General features: G+C 45.1%; 1 protein-coding gene across 4 annotated transcripts in view; it reads right to left on the reverse strand.

Moving 5' to 3' along the window:
* LOC121552798 (microtubule-associated protein RP/EB family member 3-like) overlaps positions 1 to 17,139 on the reverse strand; it is a 72,496-nt gene that overhangs the window by 9,240 nt on the left and 46,117 nt on the right. For 3 of the 4 annotated variants that reach the window (XM_041865838.2, XM_041865839.2, XM_041865840.2), the window contains exons 5-6: positions 13,616 to 13,755; positions 4,933 to 5,085 (exon numbers count right to left, since the gene is read on the reverse strand). In XM_041865838.2, the coding sequence (XP_041721772.1) occupies positions 4,933 to 5,085; positions 13,616 to 13,755 (293 nt within the window). The remainder of the gene's footprint in view (positions 1 to 4,932; positions 5,086 to 13,615; positions 13,756 to 17,139) is intronic. The other variant, XM_041865841.2, reaches the window with a different exon arrangement.

Here is a 17,139-nt window from a genome sequence, read left to right on the forward strand (position 1 = left end):
GTTTAGAAATGTTTGCACATTTATTAAAATAAGAAACAGAAATACCTTATTTACATAAGTATTCAGACCCTTTGCTATGACACTCGAAATTGAGCTCAGGTGCATCCTGTTTCCATTGATCATCCTTGAGGTGTTTCTACAACTTGATTGGAGTCCACTTGTGGTAAATTCAATTGATTGGACATTATTTGGAAAGGCACACACCTGTCTATATAAGGTTCCACAGTTGACAGTGCATGTCGGAGGAAAAACCAAGCCATGAGGTTGAAGGAATTGTCCGTAGAGCTCCGAGACAGGATTGTGTCGAGGCACAGATCTGGGTAAGAGCACCAAAAAATGTCTTCAGCATTGAAGGTCCTCAGCCCAACAACACAGTGGCCTCCACCATTCTTAAATGGAAGAAGTTTGGAACCACCAAGACTCTTCCTAGAGCAGGCTGCCGGCCAAACTGAGCAATCGGGGGAGAAGGGCCTTGGTCAGGGAGGTGACCAAGAACCCGATGGTCACTCTGACAGAGCTCCAGAGTTCCTCTGTGGATATGGGAGAACCTTCCAGAAGGACAACCATCTCTGCAGCACTCCACCAATCAGGCCTTTATGGTAGAGTGGCCAGACGGAAGCCACTCCTCAGTAAAAGGCACGTGACAGCTCGCTTGGAGTTTGCCAAAAGGCACCTAAAGACTCTCAGACCATGAGAAACAAGATTCTCTGGTCTGATGAAACCAAGATTGAACTCTTTGGCATGAATGCCAAGTGTCACGTCCGGAGGAAACCTGGCACTACCCCTACGGTGAAGCATGGTGGTGGCAGCATCATGCTGTGGGGATTTATTTAAGCGGCAGGGATTAGGAGACTAGTCAGGATCGAAGGAAAGATGAACGGAGCAAAGTACACAGAGATCCTTGATGAAAACCTGCTCCAGAGCGCTCAGAACCTCAGACTGGGGCGAAGGTTCACCTTCCAACAGGACAACGACCCTAAGCACACAGTCAAGACAAAGCAGGAGTGGCTTCGGAACAAGTCTCTGAATGTCCTTGAGTGGCCCTGCCAGAGCTCGGACTTGAACCCGATCGAACATCTCTGGAGAGACCTGAAAATAGCTGTGCAGTGACGATTCCCATCCAACCTGACAGACCTTGAGAGGATCTGCAGAGAAGAATGGGAGAAACTCCCCAAATACAGTCCAAGAATTGAGGCTGTAATCGCTGCCAAAGGTGCTTCAACAAAGTACTGAGTAAATACTGAATACTTATGTAAATGTCATATTTCCGTTTTTTAGTTTTTATAAATTTGCTAACATTTCTAAAAACCTGTTTTTGCTTTGTCATTATGGGGTATTGTGTGTAGATGAATAAGGCTGCGACGTAACAAAATGTGGAAAAAGTCAAGGGGTCTGAATACTTTCCAAATGGACTGTATATAGCGCTGTGTCAACATACACTATATATACAGCAGTATGTGGACACCCCTTCAAATTAGTGGATTCGGCTGTTTCAGCCACACCCGTTGCTGACAGGTGTATAAAAAACAGCCATGCAATCTCCATAGACAAACATTGGCAGTAGAATGGCCTTACTGAAGAGCTCAGTGACTTTCAACGTGGCACCGTCATAGGATGCCACCTTTCCAACAAGTCAGTTTGGCAATATCTGCCCTGCTAGAGCTGCCCCGGTCAACTGTAAGTGAGTAAAGCCCCCATTGAATACTGGAGCAGTGGAAACGCGTTCTCTCGAGTGATGAATCATGCTTCACCATCTGGCAGTCCGACGGATGAATCTGGGCTTGGCGGATGCCAGGAGTACGCTACCTGTCCCAATGCATAGTGCCAACTGTAAAGTTTGGTGGAGGAGGAATAATGGTCTGGGGCTGTTTTTAATGGTTCGGGCTAGGCCCCTTAGTTCCAGTGAAGGGAAATTATGTCAAGAACAGCTCAAATAAGCAAAGAGAAATGACAGTCCATCATTACTTTAAGACATGAAGGTCAGTCAACACGGAACATTTCAAGAACTTCGAAAGTTTCTTCAAGTGCAGTTGCAAAAACCATCAAGCGCTATGATGAAACTGGTTCTCATGAGGACCGCCACAGGAATGGAAGACCCAGAGTTACCTCTGCTGCAGAGGATAAGTTCATTAGAATTACCAGCCTAAGAAATTGCAGCCCTAATAAATGCTTCACAGAGTTCAAGTAACAGACACATCTCAACATCAACTGTTCAGAGGGGACTGTGAGAAATCAGGCCTTTATGGTCGAATTGCAGCAAAGAAACCACTACTAAAGGACACCAATGAGAAGAAGAGACTTGCTTGGGCCAAGAAACACAAGTAATGGATATTAGGCCTGTGGACATTTGTCCTTTGGTCTGGAGTCCAAATTTGAGATTTTTGGTTCCAACCGCCGTGTCTTTGAGACGTGGTGTGGGTGAACGGATGATCTCCGCATGTGTAGTTCCCACCGTGAAGCATGGAGGAGGAGGTGTTATGGTGTGGGTGTGCTTTGCTGGTGACACTGTCTGTGATTTATTTAGAATTCAAGGCACACTTAACCAGCATGGCTACCACAGCATTCTGCAGCGATACGCCAACCCATCTGGTTTGGGCTTAGTGGGACTATCAATTGTTTTTCAACAGGACAATGACCCAACACACCTCCAGGAGGAGAGTGATGGAGTGCTGCATCAGATGACCTGGCCTCCACAATCACCCAACCTCAACCCAATTGAGATGGTTTGGGATGAGTTGTACCGCAGAGTGAAGGAAAAGCCGGCAACAAGTGCTCAGCATATGTGGGAACTCCTTCAAGACTATAAATACTTATTTTCCACCATAATTTGCAAATAAATTCATTAAAAATCCTACAATGTGATTTTCTGGATTTTTTTTCCTCATTTTGTCTGTCATAGTTGACTTGTACCTATGATGAAAATTACAGGCCTCTCCCATCTTTTTAAGTGGGAGAACTTGCACAATTGGTGGCTGACTAAATACTTTTTTCCCCCACTGTATTTTGTTTAACACTTTTTTGGTTACTACTTGATTCCATATGTGTTATTTCATAGTTTTGATGTCTTCACTATTATTCTACAATGTAGAAAGTAGTAAAAATAAAGAAAACCCTGGAATGAGTAGGTGTCCAAACTTTTGACTGGTACTGTATATAGTGTGTGTCAATATATATTGTGTGTCTCAAAAAAAGAAAATTTGATTCGGAAAGTATTCAGACCCCTTGACTTTTTCCACATTTTGTTACGTTACAGCCTTATTCTAAAATGGATTACATTATTTCCCCCCCTCATCAATCTACGCACAATACCCCATAATGCCAAAGCAAAAACAGGTTTTTAGAAATGTTTGCGAATGTAAAAAAAACAAACTGAAATATCTCATTTGCATACATTTTCAGACCCCTTTACTCAGTACATTTTTGAAGCACCTTTGGCAGCGATTACAGCCTCGAGTCGTCTTGGGTATGATGCTACAAGCTTGGCACACCTGTATTTGGGGAGTTTCTCACATTCTTCTCTGCAGATCCTCTCAAGCTCTGTCAGGTTGGATGGGGCCCCTCGAGGACATCGAGACTTGTCCCGAAATAGCTGCACAGCTATTTTCAGGTCTCTCCAAAGATAGTCGATCGGGTTTATGTCCGAGCTCTGGCTGGGCCCCTCAAGGACATCGAGACTTGTCCCGAAGCCACTCCTGCGTTGTTTTGGCTGTTTGCTTAGAGTCGTTGTCCTGTTGGAAGGTGAACCTTCGCCCCAGTCTGAGGTCCTGAGCACTCTGGAGCAGGTTTTCATCAAGGACTTCTCTGTACTTGGCTCCGTTCATCTTTCCCTCAATCCTGACTAGTCTCTCAGTCCCTGCCGCTGAAAAACATCCCCACGGCATGATGCTGCCACCACCATGCTTCACCGTAGGGATGGTGCCAGGTTTCCTCCAGACGTGACGCTTAGCATTCAGGCCAAAGAGTTCAATCTTGGTTTCATCAGACCAGAGAATCTTGTTTCTCATGGTCTGAGAGTCTTTAAGTGCCTTTTGGCGAACTCCAAGCGGGCTGTCATGTGCCTTTTACTGAGGAGTGGCTTCTGTCTGGCCACTCTACCATAAAGGCCTGATTTGTGGAGTGCTGCAGAGATAGTAGTCCTTCTGGAAGGTTCTCCCATCTCCACAGAGGAACTCTAGAGCTCTGTCAGAGTGACCATTGGGTTCTTGGTCACCTCCCAGACCAAGGCCCTTCTCCCCCGATTGCTCAGTTTGGCCGGGCGGCCAACTCTAGGAAGTGTCTTGATGGTTCCAAACCTCTTCCATTTAAGAATGATGGAGGCCACTGTGTTCTTGGGGACCTTCAATGCTGAAGACATTTTTGTGCCTCGACACAATCCTGTCTCGGAGCTCTACGGAGAATTCTTTCGACCTCATGGCTTGGTTTTTGCTCTGACATGCACTGTCAACTGTGGGACCTTATATAGACAGGTGTGTGCCTTTCCAAATCATGTCCAATCAATTGAATTTACCACAAGTGGACTCCAATCAAGTTGTAGAAACACCTCAAGGATGATCAATGGAAACAGGATGCACCTGAGCTCAATTTCGAGTCTCATAGCAAAAGGTCTGAACACTTATGTAAATAAGGTATTTTCTGTTTTTTAATTTGTAATACATTTGCAAACATTTCTAAAAACCTGTTTTCACTTTGTCAGTATGGGGTATTGTGTGTAGATTGATGAGGAAAATGTTTTATTTAATCAATTTTAGAATAAGGCTGTAACGTAACAAAATGTGGAAAAAGTCAAGGGGTCTGAATACTTTCCGAATGCACTGTATAGTGTGTGTGTGTGTTTTATCCAGTGTGTATGTGTGTTTATCCAGTGTGTGTGTGTGTTTATCCAGTGTGTGTGTGTGTGTGTGTGTGTGTGTGTGTATCCAGTGTGTGCCCTACCTCCGTAGCGTACAGTATATCCATGATCTTGGAGAGTGTTGGGCTGACGTTGGTTTCATTCTCCTGACAGATCAACTCGATGTTTCTCAGCTTACTGAAGTAGAAATCTCTTTCCTTCTTCAGACCATCCACCAACAGCTTCAGATCCAACATCTACACACACAGAGGGAGCTGTGTTCATGTTCATCTCTACAGAGGGAGCTGTGTTCATGTTCATCTCTACAGAGGGAGCTGTGTTCATGTTCATCTCTACAGAGGGAGCTGTGTTCATGTTCATCTCCACAGAGGGAGCTGTGTTCATGTTCATCTCTACAGAGGGAGCTGTGTTCATGTTCATCTCTACAGAGGGAGCTGTGTTCATGTTCATCTCTACAGAGGGAGCTGTGTTCATGTTCATCTCTACAGAGGGAGCTGTGTTCATGTTCATCTCTACAGAGGGAGCTGTGTTCATGTTCATCTCTACAGAGGGAGCTGTGTTCATGTTCATCTCTACAGAGGGAGCTGTGTTCATGTTCATCTCTACAGAGGGAGCTGTGTTCATGTTCATCTCTACAGAGGGAGCTGTGTTCATGTTCATCTCTACAGAGGAGCTGTGTTCATGTTCATCTCTACAGAGGGAGCTGTGTTCATGTTCATCTCTACAGAGGGAGCTGTGTTCATGGTCATCTCTACAGAGGGAGCTGTGTTCATGTTCATCTCTACAGAGGGAGCTGTGTTCATGTTCATCTCTACAGAGGGAGCTGTGTTCATGTTCATCTCTACAGAGGGAGCTGTGTTCATGTTCATCTCTACAGAGGGAGCTGTGTTCATGTTCATCTCTACAGAGGGAGCTGTGTTCATGTTCATCTCTACAGAGGGAGCTGTGTTCATGTTCATCTCTACAGAGGGAGCTGTGTTCATGTTCATCTCTACAGAGGGAGCTGTGTTCATGTTCATCTCTACAGAGGGAGCTGTGTTCATGTTCATCTCTACAGAGGGAGCTGTGTTCATGTTCATCTCTACAGAGGGAGCTGTGTTCATGTTCATCTCTACAGAGGGAGCTGTGTTCATGTTCATCTCTACAGAGGAGCTGTGTTCATGTTCATCTCTACAGAGGGAGCTGTGTTCATGTTCATCTCTACAGAGGGAGCTGTGTTCATGTTCATCTCTACAGAGGGAGCTGTGTTCATGTTCATCTCTACAGAGGGAGCTGTGTTCATGTTCATCTCTACAGAGGGAGCTGTGTTCATGTTCATCTCTACAGAGGGAGCTGTGTTCATGTTCATCTCTACAGAGGGAGCTGTGTTCATGTTCATCTCTACAGAGGGAGCTGTGTTCATGTTCATCTCTACAGAGGGAGCTGTGTTCATGTTCATCTCTACAGAGGGAGCTGTGTTCATGTTCATCTCTACAGAGGGAGCTGTGTTCATGTTCATCTCTACAGAGGGAGCTGTGTTCATGTTCATCTCTACAGAAGGAGCTGTGTTCATGTTCATCTCTACAGAGGGAGCTGTGTTCATGTTCATCTCTACAGAGGGAGCTGTGTTCATGTTCATCTCTACAGAGGGAGCTGTGTTCATGTTCATCTCTACAGAGGGAGCTGTGTTCATGTTCATCTCTACAGAGGGAGCTGTGTTCATGTTCATCTCTACAGAGGGAGCTGTGTTCATGTTCATCTCTACAGAGGGAGCTGTGTTCATGTTCATCTCTACAGAGGGAGCTGTGTTCACGTTCATCTCTACAGAGGGAGCTGTGTTCACGTTCATCTCTACAGAGGGAGCTGTGTTCACGTTCATCTCTACAGAGGGAGCTGTGTTCACGTTCATCTCTACAGAGGGAGCTGTGTTCACGTTCATCTCTACAGAGGGAGCTGTGTTCACGTTCATCTCTACAGAGGGAGCTGTGTTCACGGTCATCTCTACAGAGGGAGCTGTGTTCACGTTCATCTCTACAGAGGGAGCTGTGTTCACGTTCATCTCTACAGAGGGAGCTGTGTTCACGTTCATCTCTACAGAGGGAGCTGTGTTCACGTTCATCTCTACAGAGGGAGCTGTGTTCACGTTCATCTCTACAGAGGGAGCTGTGTTCACGTTCATCTCTACAGAGGGAGCTGTGTTCACGTTCATCTCTACAGAGGGAGCTGTGTTCACGTTCATCTCTACAGAGGGAGCTGTGTTCACGTTCATCTCTACAGAGGGAGCTGTGTTCACGTTCATCTCTACAGAGGGAGCTGTGTTCACGTTCATCTCTACAGAGGGAGCTGTGTTCATGTTCATCTCTACAGAGGGAGCTGTGTTCATGTTCATCTCTACAGAAGGAGCTGTGTTCATGGTCATCTCTACAGAGGGAGCTGTGTTCATGTTCATCTCTACAGAGGGAGCTGTGTTCATGTTCATCTCTACGGAGGGAGCTGTGTTCATGTTCATCTCTACGGAGGGAGCTGTGTTCAAATTCATCTCTACGGAGGGAGCTGTGTTCATGTTCATCTCTACAGAGGGCGCTGTGTTCATGTTCATCTCTACAGAGGGAGCTGTGTTCATGTTCATCTCTACAGAGGGAGCTGTGTTCATGTTCATCTCTACAGAGGGAGCTGTGTTCGTGTTCATCTCTACAGAGGGAGCTGTGTTCGTGTTCATCTCTACAGAGGGAGCTGTGTTCGTGTTCATCTCTACAGAGGGAGCTGTGTTCGTGTTCATCTGTACAGAGGGAGCTGTGTTCGTGTTCATCTCTACAGAGGGAGCTGTGTTCGTGTTCATCTCTACAGAGGGAGCTGTGTTCGTGTTCATCTCTACAGAGGGAGCTGTGTTCGTGTTCATCTCTACAGAGGGAGCTGTGTTCGTGTTCATCTCTACAGAGGAGCTGTGTTCGTGTTCATCTCTACAGAGGGAGCTGTGTTCGTGTTCATCTCTACAGAGGGAGCTGTGTTCGTGTTCATCTCTACAGAGGGAGCTGTGTTCGTGTTCATCTCTACAGAGGGAGCTGTGTTCGTGTTCATCTCTACAGAGGGAGCTGTGTTCGTGTTCATCTCTACAGAGGGAGCTGTGTTCGTGTTCATCTCTACAGAGGGAGCTGTGTTCGTGTTCATCTCTACAGAGGGAGCTGTGTTCGTGTTCATCTCTACAGAGGGAGCTGTGTTCGTGTTCATCTCTACAGAGGGAGCTGTGTTCATGTTCATCTCTACAGAGGGAGCTGTGTTCATGTTCATCTCTACAGAGGGAGCTGTGTTCATGTTCATCTCTACAGAGGGAGCTGTGTTCATGTTCATCTCTACAGAGGGAGCTGTGTTCATGTTCATCTCTACAGAGGGAGCTGTGTTCATGTTCATCTCTACAGAGGGAGCTGTGTTCATGTTCATCTCTACAGAGGGAGCTGTGTTCATGTTCATCTCTACAGAGGGAGCTGTGTTCATGTTCATCTCTACAGAGGGAGCTGTGTTCATGTTCATCTCTACAGAGGGAGCTGTGTTCATGTTCATCTCTACAGAGGGAGCTGTGTTCATGTTCATCTCTACAGAGGGAGCTGTGTTCATGTTCATCTCTACAGAGGGAGCTGTGTTCATGTTCATCTCTACAGAGGGAGCTGTGTTCATGTTCATCTCTACAGAGGGAGCTGTGTTCATGTTCATCTCTACAGAAGGAGCTGTGTTCATGTTCATCTCTACAGAGGGAGCTGTGTTCATGTTCATCTCTACAGAGGGAGCTGTGTTCATGTTCATCTCTACAGAGGGAGCTGTGTTCATGTTCATCTCTACAGAGGGAGCTGTGTTCATGTTCATCTCTACAGAGGGAGCTGTGTTCATGTTCATCTCTACAGAGGGAGCTGTGTTCATGTTCATCTCTACAGAGGGAGCTGTGTTCATGTTCATCTCTACGGAGGGAGCTGTGTTCATGTTCATCTCTACAGAGGGAGCTGTGTTCATGTTCATCTCTACAGAGGGAGCTGTGTTCATGTTCATCTCTACAGAGGGAGCTGTGTTCATGTTCATCTCTACAGAGGGAGCTGTGTTCATGTTCATCTCTACAGAGGGAGCTGTGTTCATGTTCATCTCTACAGAGGGAGCTGTGTTCATGTTCATCTCTACAGAGGGAGCTGTGTTCATGTGTCATTTTGAAATCAAGGAGGTATTTGTTTTCAGGAGTGTGTCCATGTGTACTTCAATTTTACTATGTGTGTGTAGAAGTGAGAATAAGTGTGTGTAGGAGTGAGAATATAAATGTGTGTGTAGGAGTGAGAATACGTGTGTGTAGGAGTGAGAATATAAATGTGTGTGTAGTAGTGAGAATAAGTGTGTGTAGGAGTGAGAATACGTGTGTAGGAGTGAGAATACGTGTGTAGGAGTGAGAATACGTGTGTGTAGGAGTGAGAATACGTGTGTGTAGGAGTGAGAATACGTGTGTGTAGGAGTGAGAATACGTGTGTGTAGGAGTGAGAATATATACAGTTCCAGTCAAAGGTTCGGACACACTCCTGAAAACAAATACCTCATCCCAGGTTTTCTTCTATTTTTTAAAACTATTTTCTACATCGTAGAATAATAGTGAAGATATCAAAACTATGAAATAACACATATGGAATCATGTAGTAACCAAAGAAGTGTTAAACAAATCAAAATATATTTTATATTTGAGATTCTTCAAAGTAGCCACCCTTTGCCTTGATGACAGCTTTGTGAGAGTATATATATGTGTGTAGGAGTGAGAATATATACAGTTGAAGTCGGAAGTTTACATACACTTCGGTTGGAGTCATTAAAACTTGTTTTTCAACCACTCCACAAATGTCTTGTTAACAAACTATAGTTTTGGCAAGTCGGTTAGGACATCTACTTTGTGCATGACACAAGTAATTTTTCCAACAATTGTTTACAGACAGATTATTTCACTTATAATTCACTGTATCACAATTCCAGTGGGTCAGAAGTTTACATACACTAAATTGACTGTGCCTTTAAACAGCTTGGAAAATTCCAGAAAATGATGTCATGGCTTTAGAAGCTTCTGATAGGCTAATTGACATAATTTGAGTCAATTGGAGGTGTACCTGTGGATATATTTCAAGGCCTACCTTCAAACTCAGTGGCTCTTTGCTTGACATCATGGGAAAATCAAAAGAAATCAGCCAAGACCTCCACAAGTCTGGTTCATCCTTGGGAGCAATTTCCAAATGCCTGACGGTACCACGTTCATCTGTACAAACAATAGTACGCAAGTATAAACACCATGGGACCACGCAGCCGTCATACCGCTCAGGAAGGAGACGCGTTCTGTCTCCTAGAGATGAATGTACTTTGGTTCGAAAAGTGCAAATCAATCCCAGAACAACAGCAAAGGACCTTGTGAAGATGCTGGAGGAAACAGGTACAAAAGTATCTATATCCACAGTAAAACGAGTCCTATATCGACATAAGCTGAAAGGCCGCTCAGCAAGGAAGAAGCCACTGCTCCAAAACTGCCATAAAAAAGCCAGACTACGATTTGCAACTGCACATGGGGACAAAGATCGTACTTTATGGATAAATGTCCTCTGGTCTGATGAAACAAAAATAGAACTGTTTGGCAATAATGACCATCGTTATGTTTGGAGGAAAAAGGGGGATCTTGCAAGCTGAAGAACACCATCCCAACCGTGAAGCACGGGGGTGGCAGCATCATGCTCTGGGGGTGCTTTGCTGCAGGAGGGACTGGTGCACTTAACAAAATAGATGGCATTATGAGGAAGGAAAATTATGTGGATATATTGAAGCTACATCTCAAGACATCAGTCAGGAATTTAAAGCTTGGTCGCAAATGGGTCTTCCAAATGGACAATGACCCCAAGCATACTTCCAAAGTTGTGGCAAAATGGCTTAAGGACAACAAAGTCAAGGTATTGGAGTGGCCATCACAAAGCCCTGACCTCAATCCTATAGAACATTTGTGGGCAGAACTGAAAAAGCGTGTGCGAGCAAGGAGGCCTACAAACCTGACTCCATTACACCAGCTCTGTCAGGAGGAATGGGCCAAAATTCACCCAACTTATTGTGGGCAGCTTGTGGAAGGCTATCTGAAACGTTTGACCCAAGTTCAACAATTTAAAGGCAATGCTACCAAATACTAATTGAGTGTATGTAAACTTCTGACCCACTGGGAATGTGATGAAAGAAATAAAAGCTGAAATAAATCACTCTCTCTACTATTATTCTGACATTTCACATTCTTAAAATAAAGTGGTGATCCTAACTGACCTAAGACAGGGAATGTTTACTAGGATTGTAAGGTGTATGTAAACTTCAACTGTATGTGTGTGTAGGAGTGAGTATATATGTGTGTGTAGGAGTGAGAGTATATATGTGTGTGTAGGAGTGAGTATATATGTGTGTGTAGGAGTGAGTATATATATGTGTGTAGGAGTGAGTATATATGTGTGTGTATGAGTGAGTATATATGTGTGTGTAGGAGTGAGAGTATATATGTGTGTGTAGGAGTGAGAGTATATATGTGTGTGTAGGAGTGAGTATATATGTGTGTGTAGGAGTGAGAGTATATGTGTGTGTAGGAGTGAGTATATATGTGTGTGTATGAGTGAGTATATATGTGTGTGTAGGAGTGAGTATATATGTGTGTGTAGGAGTGAGTATATATATGTGTGTAGGAGTGAGTATATATATGTGTGTAGGAGTGAGTATATACAGTGAGGGAAAAAAGTAATTGATCCCCTGCTGATTTTGTACGTTTGCCCACTGACAAAGACATGATCAGTCTATAATTTTCATGGTAGGTTTATTTGAACAGTGAGAGACAGAATAACAACAAAAAAATCCAGAAGAACGCATGTCAAAAATGTTATAAATTGATTTGCATTTTAATGAGGGAAATAAGTATTTGACCCCCTCTCAATCAGAAAGATTTCTGGCTCCCAGGTGTCTTTTATACAGGTAACGAGCTGAGATTAGGAACACACTCTTAAAGGGAGTGCTCCTAATCTCAGTTTGTTACCTGTATAAAAGACACCTGTCCACAGAAGCAATCAATCAATCAGATTCCAAACTCTCCACCATGGCCAAGACCAAAGAGCTCTCCAAGGATGTCAGGGACAAGATTGTGGACATACACAAGGCTGGAATTGGCTACAAGACCATCGCCAAGCAGCTTGGTGAGAAGGTGACAACAGTTGGTGGGATTATTTGCAAATGGAAGAAACACAAAATAACTGTCAATCTCCCTCGGCCTGGGGCTCCATGCAAGATCTCACCTCATGGAGTTGCAATGATCATGAGAACGGTGAGGAATCAGCCCAGAACTACACGGGAGGATCTTGTCAATGATCTCAAGGCAGCTGGGACCATAGTCACCAAGAAAACAATTGGTAACACGCTACGCCGTGAAGGACTGAAATCCTGCAGCGCCCGCAAGGTCCTCCTGCTCAAGAAAGCACATATACAGGCCTGTCTGAAGTTTGCCAATGAACATCTGAATGATTCAGAGGAGAACTGGGTGAAAGTGTTGTGGTCAGATGAGACCAAAATGGAGGTCTTTGCCATCAACTCAACTCGGCGTGTTTGGAGGAGGAGGAATGCTGCCTATGACCCCAAGAACACCATCCCCACCATCAAACATGGAGGTGGAAACATTATGCTTTGGGGGTGTTTTTCTGCTAAGGGGACAGGACAACTTCACCGCATCAAAGGGACGATGGACGGGGCCATGTACCGTCAAATCTTGGGTGAGAACCTCCTTCCCTCAGCCAGGGCATTGAAAATGGGTCGTGGATGGGTATTCCAGCATGACAATGACCCAAAACACACGGCCAAGGCAACAAAGGAGTGGCTCAAGAAGAAGCACATTAAGGTCCTGGAGTGGCCTAGCCAGTCTCCAGACCTTAATCCCATAGAAAATCTGTGGAGGGAGCTGAAGGTTCGAGTTGCCAAACGTCAGCCTCGAAACCTTAATGACTTGGAGAAGATCTGCAAAGAGGAGTGGGACAAAATCCCTCCTGAGATGTGTGCAAACCTGGTGGCCAACTACAAGAAACGTCTGACCTCTGTGATTGCCAACAAGGGTTTTGCCACCAAGTACTAAGTCATGTTTTGCAGAGGGGTCAAATACTTATTTCCCTCATTAAAATGCAAATCAATTTATAACATTTTTGACATGCGTTTTTCTGGATTTTTTTGTTGTTATTCTGTCTCTCACTGTTCAAATAAACCTACCATTAAAATTATAGACTGATCATGTCTTTGTCAGTGGGCAAACGTACAAAATCAGCAGGGGATCAAATACTTTTTTTTCCCTCACTGTATATGTGTGCGTAGGAGTGACTATATATGTGTGTAGGAGTGAGTATATATGTGTGTGTATGAGTGAGTATATATGTGTGTGTAGGAGTGAGAGTATATATGTGTGTGTAGGAGTGAGTATATATGTGTGTGTAGGAGTGAGTATATATATGTGTGTAGGAGTGAGTATATATATGTGTGTAGGAGTGAGTATATATGTGTGTGTAGGAGTGAGTATATATGTGTGTGTAGGAGTGAGAGTATATATGTGTGTGTAGGAGTGAGTATATGTGTGTGTAGGAGTGAGTATATATGTGTGTGTAGGAGTGAGAGTATATATGTGTGTGTAGGAGTGAGTATATATGTGTGTGTAGGAGTGAGAGTATATATGTGTGTGTAGGAGTGAGTATATATGTGTGTGTAGGAGTGAGTATATATATGTGTGTGTACCTGCTGGTTCAGTTCTAGGATCTCAGCGTCTGATGCTCCGTTTGCTCTGGTGGGCGTCACCCTGCGGTTGGGGGCAGAGTTGATCTGCCTCGGGTGGGCGTGGGCTGTCTTGGTCACCGTGGGAGATGTCCTCTGGGGGCCTGGACACACAGCCAATCAGAACCAAGCCTATCAACAGCACCCAATCAACATCCCAGCCTGGACATTCAGCAGCCAACCAGATTCATCGACCCTGATACGCAATGCTGCGTTCATGTGAACAGTTTACGAGGTCAAAAACTCGTAGTTAAAGTCTTACTCCAGTCTCAATTACAATTGGAACCATGTAGGGGTCATGTCTGGAACGTGTTGCAATTCTCCCGGAGAATCTGATGGACCTTGTCGGTCGACCTCCTTTGACACTAGCAAATTGCAAGCCAATCACCACAGAATGAGGGGCGTTCCCAAAGCATATTTTTGGTGACCACGTAGACAGAAAGCGCATACAGTGTTGAATTTTTATAAAAGGCAGGCAATATCATTACATTACATTTTAGTCATTTAGCAATATCATTACATTACATTTTAGTCATTTAGCAATATCATTTCATTTCTCCGAAAATGTTGTGGGTAACAGCGCAACGCTCCAGGTTAGGGGAGACTGGGGCTGTCATCCTGTTAACTCCTTAGGTTAGGGGAGACTGGGGCTGTCATCCTGTTAACTCCTTAGGTTAGGGGAGACTGGGGCTGTCATCCTGTTAACTCCTTAGGTTAGGGGAGACTGGGGCTGTCATCCTGTTAACTCCTTAGGTTAGGGGAGACTGGGGCTGTCATCCTGTTAACTCCTTAGGTTAGAGGAGACTGGGGCTGTCATCCTGTTAACTCCTTAGGTTAGGGGAGACTGGGGCTGTCATCCTGTTAACTCCTTAGGTTAGAGGAGACTGGGGCTGTCATCCTGTTAACTCCTTAGGTTAGAGGAGACTGGGGCTGTCATCCTGTTAACTCCTCAGGTTAGGGGAGACTGGGGCTGTCATCCTGTTAACTCCTTAGGTTAGAGGAGACTGGGGCTGTCATCCTGTTAACTCCTTAGGTTAGAGGAGACTGGGGCTGTCATCCTGTTAACTCCTTAGGTTAGAGGAGACTTGGGCTGTCATCCTGTTAACTCCTTAGGTTAGGGGAGACTGGGGCTGTCATCCTGTTAACTCCTTAGGTTAGGGGAGACTGGGCTGTCATCCTGTTAACTCCTTAGGTTAGGGGAGACTGGGCTGTCATCCTGTTAACTCCGTTAGGAGACTGGGGCTGTCATCCTGTTAACTCCTTAGGTTAGGGGAGACTGGGGCTGTCATCCTGTTAACTCCTTAGGTTAGGGGAGACTGGGGCTGTCATCCTGTTAACTCCTCAGGTTAGGGGAGACTGGGGCTGTGTCCTACTGTTAACACCTTAAGTTAGGGGAGACTGGGGCTGTCATCCTGTTAACTCCTTAGGTTAGGGGAGACTGGGGCTGTCATCCTGTTAACTCCTTAGGTTAGGGGAGACTGGGGCTGTCATCCTGTTAACTCCTCAGGTTAGGGGAGACTGGGGCTGTGTCCTACTGTTAACACCTTAAGTTAGGGGAGACTGGGGATGGGAGTTAATACCTTTCAAACACAATGTCTTAGAAATAGTTATTTGTAAGTGTAACTTTGTATATAAGCATCCCCAACTGAGCATGAAGGCTAGCGCTTTTCAATAAATAATTGATAGCCTAGTGCCATAATTCAAGCAATAAAATAATAATATTTACTTTCACCTCCTATAAAAACACACAAATTCCCCTCACCTCAATGTTTTGATATGCTGATATGAATTTAGCAGCTGGATGACCTCTTGCAAAGTAGTCCCACATTTTGATCTTTAAATGATTGGGCTACATATCACCCTCTAGATTGGGCTTCATATCACCCTCTAGATTGGGCTACATATCACCCTCTAGATTGGGCTACATATCACCCTCTAGATTGGGCTACATATCACCCTCTAGATTGGGCTACATATCACCCTCTAGATTGGGCTACATATCACCCTCTAGATTGGGCTACATATCACCCTCTAGATTGGGCTTCATATCACCCTCTAGATTGGGCTACATATCACCCTCTAGATTGGGCTACATATCACCCTCTAGATTGGGCTTCATATCACCCTCTAGATTGGGCTACATATCACCCTCTAGATTGGGCTTCATATCACCCTCTAGATTGGGCTTCATATCACCCTCTAGATTGGGCTTCATATCACCCTCTAGATTGGGCTTCATATCACCCTCTAGATTGGGCTTCATATCACCCTCTAGATTGGGCTTCATATCACCCTCTAGATTGGGCTTCATATCACCCTCTAGATTGGGCTACATATCACCCTCTAGATTGGGCTACATATCACCCTCTAGATTGGGCTACATATCACCCTCTAGATTGGGCTACATATCACCCTCTAGATTGGGCTACATATCACCCTCTAGATTGGGCTACATATCACCCTCTAGATTGGGCTTCATATCACCCTCTAGATTGGGCTTCATATCACCCTCTAGATTGGGCTTCATATCACCCTCTAGATTGGGCTACATATCACCCTCTAGATTGGGAGTGACACCAACATATGGAACATCCAGCCCCGGTCTCCCCTATTCATTGTGCAGTTATTAGAGTGGTTATTGGAACATCCAGCCCCGGTCTCCCCTAGTCATTGTGCAGTTATTAGAGTGGTTATTGGACCATCCAGCCCCGGTCTCCCCTAGTCATTGTGCAGTTATTAGAGTGGTTATTGGAACATCCAGCCCCGGTCTCCCCTAGTCATTGTGCAGTTATTAGAGTGGTTATTGGACCATCCAGCCCCGGTCTCCCCTAGTCATTGTGCAGTTATTAGAGTGGTTATTGGAACATCCAGCCCCGGTCTCCCCTAGTCATTGTGCAGTTATTAGAGTGGTTATTGGACCATCCAGCCCCGGTCTCCCCTAGTCATTGTGCAGTTATTAGAGTGGTTATTGGAACATCCAGACCCGGTCTCCCCTAGTCATTGTGCAGTTATTAGAGTGGTTATTGGACCATCCAGCCCCGGGTCTCCCCTATTCATTGTGCAGTTATTAGAGTGGTTATTGGACCATCCAGCCCCGGTCTCCCCTAGTCATTGTGCAGTTATTAGAGTGGTTATTGGACCATCCAGCCCCGGTCTCCCCTATTCATTGTGCAGTTATTAGAGTGGTTATTGGACCATCCAGCCCCGGTCTCCCCTATTCATTGTGCAGTTATTAGAGTGGTTATTGGACCATCCAGCCCCGGTCTCCCCTATTCATTGTGCAGTTATTAGAGTGGTTATTGGACCATCCAGCCCCGGTCTCCCCTATTCATTGTGCAGTTATTAGAGTGGTTATTGGAACATCCAGCCCCGGTCTCCCCTATTCATTGTGCAGTTATTAGAGTGGTTATTGGAACATCCAGCCCCGGTCTCCCCTAGTCATTGTGCAGTTATTAGAGTGGTTATTGGACCATCCAGCCCCGGTCTCC

Source organism: Coregonus clupeaformis, chromosome 36 (assembly GCF_020615455.1).
Source record: "Coregonus clupeaformis isolate EN_2021a chromosome 36, ASM2061545v1, whole genome shotgun sequence".
Taxonomy (NCBI): domain Eukaryota; kingdom Metazoa; phylum Chordata; class Actinopteri; order Salmoniformes; family Salmonidae; genus Coregonus; species Coregonus clupeaformis.